At 33.9% G+C, this 8,106-nt stretch overlaps 1 protein-coding gene across 1 annotated transcript; it reads left to right on the forward strand.

Moving 5' to 3' along the window:
* The first annotated feature begins 210 nt into the window (after positions 1–210).
* LOC107607370 (uncharacterized) lies at positions 211–1,978 on the forward strand. Its single transcript, XM_088492919.1, has 2 exons — positions 211–711; positions 1,931–1,978. The coding sequence occupies exons 1-2, from the start codon at positions 211–213 to the stop codon at positions 1,976–1,978; spliced, it is 549 nt and encodes a 182-aa protein (XP_088349045.1).
* The last annotated feature ends 6,128 nt before the right edge of the window (positions 1,979–8,106 follow it).

An 8,106-nucleotide genomic window follows, 5' to 3' on the forward strand; every position in this document is an offset into this window, starting at 1 on the left:
CCTTTTTCTTAGAGAAAAGGAAACACAATTCTGGCATCATTTAAAAAGTGTAGCCTTAGGTATTATAGAAATCACTTATAAAGCGTAGCCATATGTTGATATTTATGGGTACATTTTTTGTACCAAAGAGAGCGTTTTTTGAGGGTAGCCTATTTACTAAGTTTTGGGTGCGCTTCAAAAGTGATGCCTAAGATACTCACCTATACTTAAATGAATTTTGTTTTCTTTGTAGAAACCCTCGTTCTTCTCCTCCAAAAACACGCGCCTTGCTCAGCTCCTTCTCTGCTTCACGCCGTTTTCACGCCACCACCACTCGCCGTCGCCCTTCTCCTTCGTCTTCACATTTGCTCACCCCCATTCACCGTCGCCCTTCTCCTTCGTCTTCTCACCTTCGCTCACCACTCACCGCGCCGCTCCTCATCTTCTTCACCTTCGCTCACCACTCACCATCGCCGCTCCTCATCTTCGTCGCTCACCACTCACCGAGACATTGAAGAAGTTCTCTCCCTCTCAAAGAAAAACCCTAGCCGCTGTTCTCTTTTTCAAGCTGTGTCGCCGCCGTCGAATCTGGTCCAGCCGCCGTCCCCGCTCCTACTGCTCCAGCGCCGTCGCAACTTCTCTTTATCATTGCGTTGCGTCGCCTCTGTTCCACTGCTGTTGTTTGTTCCAGTTCCGTCGCCTGTGCTCCACTGCTCCCTCTCCCTCATCTTGGTTTGAGTTCTGTCCTGCATCTGAGTACGAATTCCGTCTGTTATTGTTTTTTTCATGTTTTTATTATGTTATTGTGATTTAATTGTTGGTGTTGTTGCTGTGTAACTTTTTTTTGTTCCTGTTGGTGTTGTGAATCTGAATAACAGAGAATGATGACATATTGATTCTAAATCTGAATAGTATTGATTAAGAGAAAAGCAATAATTAGAGGACATGTACTGAAATTTATATGTTAAATCTGAATAGTATTAAATCTTTCTTCCTTTGTTAGAATTTGCTTTTTGATTTTACATTTTGCTTTATGATTTTGTATATTGCTTCATCAGGGTTTATTGATTTTGCTATATTTTGCTGATTGAATCCATGTAATTGCCATAGTTTTTTTTCCCCTGGCTAGTTCAGGGCTTAAGATTTTGCACTCTAAATTTAGCTAGTTTAGTCCTTGAAATAAATTCAAATTCTGTCAAAATATTCTAATTATTATTTGCACGCAGTTTAATTACAGTTGTCTTGAGATTTAATTTTGATTCTTGTCCTCAATCATTCCCTGTGTGTTCTTTTAGGACTTATGGTTTATTACATTGCTACAAAGAATTCATTGATGATGCATAGAAAAAAGGTTCATTACAAATCTGAGCGTTGATTTTGTGTAACGAGTATTTTAAATTAATATTTGATAATAAATCTCTCCACATAAGCACACTTAATCACATTATTAACCTAATTGAGTTATCTGTAGTGATATATAATTGGCAAAGGTTGTAGCACTTTTTGGAGAAAATTAATTAAGTTTTATGTTGATTTTTTTATTTTATTTTATGTCCTGACTGCATTATAACTTGTGAATCCCATTTCCTTTTTTATATTCAATGTTTTGACAAATTGCCATGGTTTATAATCTATTGATACTTGCCTTTTTCATGCTTAATCAATCTGATTTAGAGATATTTTAGAGCTGACTAAGGCTTTTAACATGAAAGAGACAAAGGAATTAGCTGAAGTTGTTGGTTTTTTGTTGAAAAGTGGTAGTTAATTACTACACTCAAAACATGCATTAATTTTATTTATTTTTCCTAATTATAAAGAGTCACCAAAACATGTATGAATAAATAATATGTATTAATCATAAAGAGTCATCAAAACATGTTTTATAAATCATATTTTTGCCTAATTATTCTTTATGGTTTTATCCTAAGCTTAATTTAATTGGTTTTATCAGGTTGCATCCAAAAAAAGTTCAGGAAAAGTTCCTTCAAGAGAGGATTAAGGTTGGTGGCAAAGCCGGTGCTCTTGGTGATTCTGTCAGGCTCCTGTGAGAAGAACAAGAGAGGATTAAGGTTGGTGGCAAAGCTTAATTTTTTTCCCCTTAATTTTTCCTTTTCTAGTTCTTACATGTATTTGAAGACTTCCATGCTACTTCCTTACTTTGCTTTCTTCTTTCTGTTTTTGTATTTTTCCCACTATTTTCCCCTTTTTTTCACACCGCCTTTTCATTTGTGTGGTTTGGGATCTCATGGAGCTCCAGACTTAGCTTGCCCAACTAATTTTTGTTGTGCCTGCTTCTTGGCATGTTGAGGATTTTGCGAGTTTTCTTTTTTATTTGAATTTTGAAACTGTTGTTATGAATTGTATGAGTAATTGTGTATAATCCTTTTCATAAAGAAAAAGGAAGGGTTATGCCTACTACAGTGAGTATCAGAAATTAGATCTGTGTTTTAAGTATGAACTGAAAGCTTTCAATTTGGTGTTAGTAACATCCCTTATCTCTTTATATGGTTTAGTGATTTTAGTAACTCATAATTTTCATTTTCCATTTTCCATTTCTCCTTCTTCTTCTTAATTCTCTTGTATAACCAACCCAAACCTTGATGATCTTGGTTGCTATAGTCTCATAGGTGATGTTGGAATAGTTTTATTTTTCTATGATAATTTACTGAGAGTTAAAATCTGTCCAATTTCTGGAGATAATAAATTTATTTAAGGGTTAATGCAGATAATTAACTGAAGTGCTGAAGCCAATTTATATCCTGGTGCAATAATTTCGACAGTTAAGTGCTGAAGCTTAGGTAGATATATTCTAATATTTTCTTTGCTGCTCACTAATGACATTATTTTATGTTATCAGCTTCAAATTACAGAGACAATTGGATACTTACTTTCTCCTTGCTCACATGTGCTCTGTCAAGCTTAAAGAATGGACGCTTGTCCTGCTTACTCTGTTAAGAAGTTCTAAGGTACGCTTGGATTCATTGACATGATTGCAACAGCAACGGTGTTAAAATAAATGGTAAAAATGTAATAGATGATGAAAAATAGATTCCTTAATCATTTTGTTATATATATAATATGAGGTGACAAAAGCAATAACACTGACATGATATAATTATGTTAACTATGTCGAACTGGTACAAGGCTAGCCAAATGGCATTGCTATTAGACTCCTAACAGGAGAATAGTTCCAATGTCTCAGCAATTAGTGCCGTCATTTTCCTCATATCTTTGGTTCTACATTATTGTTAAATGATTTTTATAACATGCTTGGAATTAAACATGCAAATCAGAGAGGACTTTTTTAAGCACACACAGCAATAAGCCAGTAATCATTGCCTTTCTCTGCTGTCATTGCAGTTTTCCTTTTGTAAAGGGAGTCATTTAGACATGTATTTGGCATCTTTTTAATTCCATTCTAGCAAAGATTCACTTTGTTGCATTCTTCTGATGAGATTTTACAGGTGTTTTTTGACTTATTCAGACATGATGTTTGGCTGTGAAAAGCATGCAGCACCACACTGCAGGTATATATAATCTAGATTACTGTTGAAACTATAGCATGTCAGTTTGTACACTAAATTATAACTAATATAGCATATATGATATAACTATGATTCATGCCTATTATGTGTGCACTGCAGTTACACCCTACATTTGGGAACTGCTTGTTGGATAGTTAATTTATCTTTTCATAAACATTGTAGTGGCTTTGTTATATTTGATATTTTTTGTATCCTTTTTCTTGGAAGGCATATTCAATTCTGAACAACTGAAACCATTATTTTGAGTGAAAAAAGGTTAATTATATAACAGTTTAAGTAAACAACAGTAGTAGAAAGTAGAAACAAAAGCACATATGGGGCACCATTATTTATCTGTGGAAGATAAGCAGCAAAAATAAAAATGCATTCATGAATTATGTTTGTCATTATGGTAATTTCTTCTACTCTACGCTCTACTTTTCTGTAAAACAAATACAATTTTTTAAAAAAAATGAAAAAAGAAAAGGAAAAACCTAAAGAGTGTCTTAATTTTTTATTGTCTTGTATGATAATATGCTCAAACGCCTAAGGCTATTTTTATCTTTTTTTTTTTAATTATTTTCCTCATATTTGATTTCTCATTTGAAGAGTGCCACATATTTTTGCGGTTCATAAATCTTTTGCCATTTTATAAAAAGGTTCACTTTCTTGACTTGTACATTCTGCTTTAGTTCTTTTTCCAATATTACAGATTCTCTTTTACTTGTTCTCTCACAATGTGCATTCTCATGAACAAAACAGTTCCTTGTATCTGTCCATTGTAGACTCATTCAAGATTTATTGGAAGAGAAAAACTTTGCAATGATAGAAGATATATGAAGGTGAATGCAGACTTCATCTTTGCTCGATATACATCATGTTTTCATGCTGACAAAGTTATATGTTCGAGTGGTTTCTTTCACGTGGATCTACTTGAAAGATCTGATGGGTTTTATTCAAACATATGGACCATGGTTAACCATGGTTTTCATCACAAGTCATTTTCCTGGTGCTAATCTCATGAATATGCCATAGTTTGTGTGGTCAGACAAGTGCATATATTTTTTAGTTGTGGATAATTTTCTTCATTTTTCCATCCAAATTTTGTAACTTTTTTTTTCTTTCTGATTTTGTAAAATATGAACAGACCCATTTGTATATAATATATTGGTTATGCCCCTGGTACATCAGCATTCATAGTGAAATTTATTGCTTATGCAAAACCTTTTTTTTATCATTATTGTAAATATATTTTGGTTAGAGATAATTTTTATTATTTAAAGAAATTATTTAGTATAATTATGTATTTATTTTTATTTTATAATATTTAACTCATTTAAATAAAAATGCAGAATTATTATACATGTAATCATATTACTAATTATTATGTTGTATTAATAATTATTAGAAAATTATATATATACAGAAAAAAAAAATAAGGGACCTAAGGCTACGCTTATATACAGTAGCTATAGTATATATATAAAAAAAAGAGGGACCTAAGGCTACGCTTATAAAAAGTAGCTATGGTATACAATGTGGCTACGCTTTACAGGTGATGCAGTAGCGTTGAAAAGCGTAGCCTATTCTGGAAAAATGAAAGCTGAAAAGCGTAGCCTTTGGTCCTGGACAGCATCACTTGAAAAGCGTACCCTATTCCCAAACGCCAAAAGCGTAGCCCTTGGTGCAGAAAAGCGTAGCCTTTGAGAATAAGCAATGGCCGAATAGGAATCACTCCTAAAAGCGTAGCTGTAGCCCAAAAAGCGTAGCCATAGCCTAAGGCATCATTTTTTTTCACTTTTGGCTACACTTTTCAAGTGTACCTGAATGGGTGTTTTTCTTGTAGTGATATATATACATCTTAGATATTTAGTTTAGCTTGCACTTTTAGCTTATTAAGTTGTGATATAGAAAATATGGATTAATTAGTTTAGTTTACCCTTTTAACATATGATAATTTGGTTTAATTGAAAATAAAGAGTAAACTAGAAACATTAGTATAATAGAATCACAACAATCCACACACTATATATATATATATATATATATATATATATATATATATATATATATAGCAATAAATGTTGGTTAATTGACAATATTTTTCAAGGAAAATACTTATTTTATAAAGAGCCATTCAAAGATTCACATTGAGTTGAATGGAAACTCTTGATTTCTACTTGCATGACATACATAACTGATATATGGTTTTTTACCCAAAGAACACACAATCCGTGAGTTTCTTAGCTTAATTGTATGGTTACATTTAACCATAAATTTCATTCATGTGTGTTTCGCACTTCTTCTCTATGCTTGTAATCTTTACTTTGTTTCAATCTATATGTCCAATATAGAATGTAGATACATAAATGCATATGATTGAGGCCATTATTTGAATTTTTGCTCACTTATCCCAAATAAGCCTACCTCCTACATCACCCTTATTAGCCCCTTGAGCCTTTTAATCCCCATTTGTTCTATAACCACATCACTAGCCTTAAGCAGAAAAACAAATTAAAAATCCCAAGTTGAATCCTTGGTTAGCTTAAGATAGAAATTGTGTATCCACTAAATATGGGAATATGGGAACATGGGTTGATAGGAAAGGATTAAATTAAGAAATTAATCAGAAATTTGGGAGCATGCTCATGTGAAACTAAAATAATTGAAATACCATGTGCATTGAAAATATTGTGTTTATGTTTCAAAAAAAAATCCTTTTTAATTAAATAAATGAATAAGGGGACAAATTCACCCCAATAATAAGTTTAGTAAAGGAATCAATGCACATGGAGGTAAAATCAAAATAAACTTGGTACATGAGTATGTGACACAAAAGTGGGGAAATCATGGGAAGCTAAGCATAATTTTAATTGTATAGAGTATTTGTATGTTAGGTGAGATCTTAGACTAATCAAGGATTCAATTATTAGCTCACTTAGCCTTATATATATACACCCTTACCTTTACCTTAGGCCCATTACAACCTTGAAAAAGACCTCATGATGTTTGTATGTATACATTCAATATTTGTTGATTGGTTAGATAAAGAACAAAGTTTTATAAAGCATGACTAGAAAAGAATAGAGTGATTAACCCCAAACACTGAGTGATTAGAGAGTAAACCCAAGTCCAGTGAGAGTTCAATAGCTCATGCCCATATATCCATGTTTAATTGTTAATTGTCTTGCAAGTTTGTGAAATATTTTAACGCAACTCAATTGTGAATGTGTTTTAATATGGTTTGGCCTCAATTGTACATATATGATTCCTTGAAAATGTGAAACAATTTAACCACATGTAATCTTTATATATATAAGTGAATAGTAAATAGAATTGCATGATTCATTTAGGTAGCTTGCTTTTAGAATAGATTGCATTGCATAAGATTCCACCATTCTACCTTTACCATTTCTCTTGGATTTAGCATGAGGACATGCTAATGATTAAGTGTGGGGAGGATGATAAACCCATATTTTATGATTCATCTTGTGCTCAATTAAGTGATTTTATCAATTCTTCACCCACTTATTCATGTAAATTGCATGGTTTTACTATTCCTTCCTTATTTTATGATATATGTGAAAACATGTTTCCTATGCTTTAAAAATATTAAATTTAAGTATTCTTTATTACCATTTGATGTTGTGATCTATGTGTTAAGTATTTTCAGACTTCATAGGGCAGGAATGGCTTAGAGGACAGAAAGGAAACATACAAAAATGGAAGGAAAGCACAAAAATGGAGTTTTGAAGAAAAGGCAACGACGCACACGCGTGGACGACGCGGACGCGTGCCTAGTGCAAAATGGCAGCGACGCATATGCATGGACGATGCGGATGCGTGCCTAGAGCAGAACACAACTGACGCGCACGCGTGACCAACACGTTCGCGTGATAAGGAAAACTCCCAGATGACGCGCACGCGTGACCCACGTGCACGTGTGACAGACGCCACGTGCAGGAATCTGCAGAAAATGCGCTCAGCAATTTCTGGGCCCCTTTTCGGTTAAGGCAAAGTCATATGTACTTGGTATTCACAAAATTAAGCATGAAAGAATCAAAACCAAGTATCAAAATATAATCGCAATCAAGGAATCCAACAAAGATTATAAACATAATGATGTTAAGTTAACATCCTTTTTAATACTTAGTAGTAATGAATGGTAAACAAGATTAACAATCTAACACTTATAATGAAAAAGAGAAAATGAAATAAAAACTAAACTAAAACTAACTAATCAACTACCTAACTAATTAACCAACTAAAATAAATGGTTATCAATGGTGTTTGAAAGTGTTGGATGAGGGGTAAGAGAAAGGAAGAAGAAAGAAGAAGGAGAGAAATGGAAAGAAGATGAGAAAAGAAGTGTAATGAAGGAAGGGCTTCCATGCGTACGCGTCCTGTACGCGTGCGCGTGGGTGGTGGTGCGATGGGCACTACGCGTATGCGCAGGTCACGCGTACGCATAGGTCACGCGTACGCGCAGGTCACGCGTACGCGTGCATGGCAAACCAGAGAAGGGACGCGTACGCGGGGGTTGATTTGTGCCTCAGGCACAGCGTTGGCGCAGTGTGGGCACAACTCTCTGGAAAATGGCTGG

Source organism: Arachis ipaensis, chromosome B7 (assembly GCF_059453495.1).
Source record: "Arachis ipaensis isolate K30076 ecotype BB chromosome B7, ASM5945349v1, whole genome shotgun sequence".
Taxonomy (NCBI): domain Eukaryota; kingdom Viridiplantae; phylum Streptophyta; class Magnoliopsida; order Fabales; family Fabaceae; genus Arachis; species Arachis ipaensis.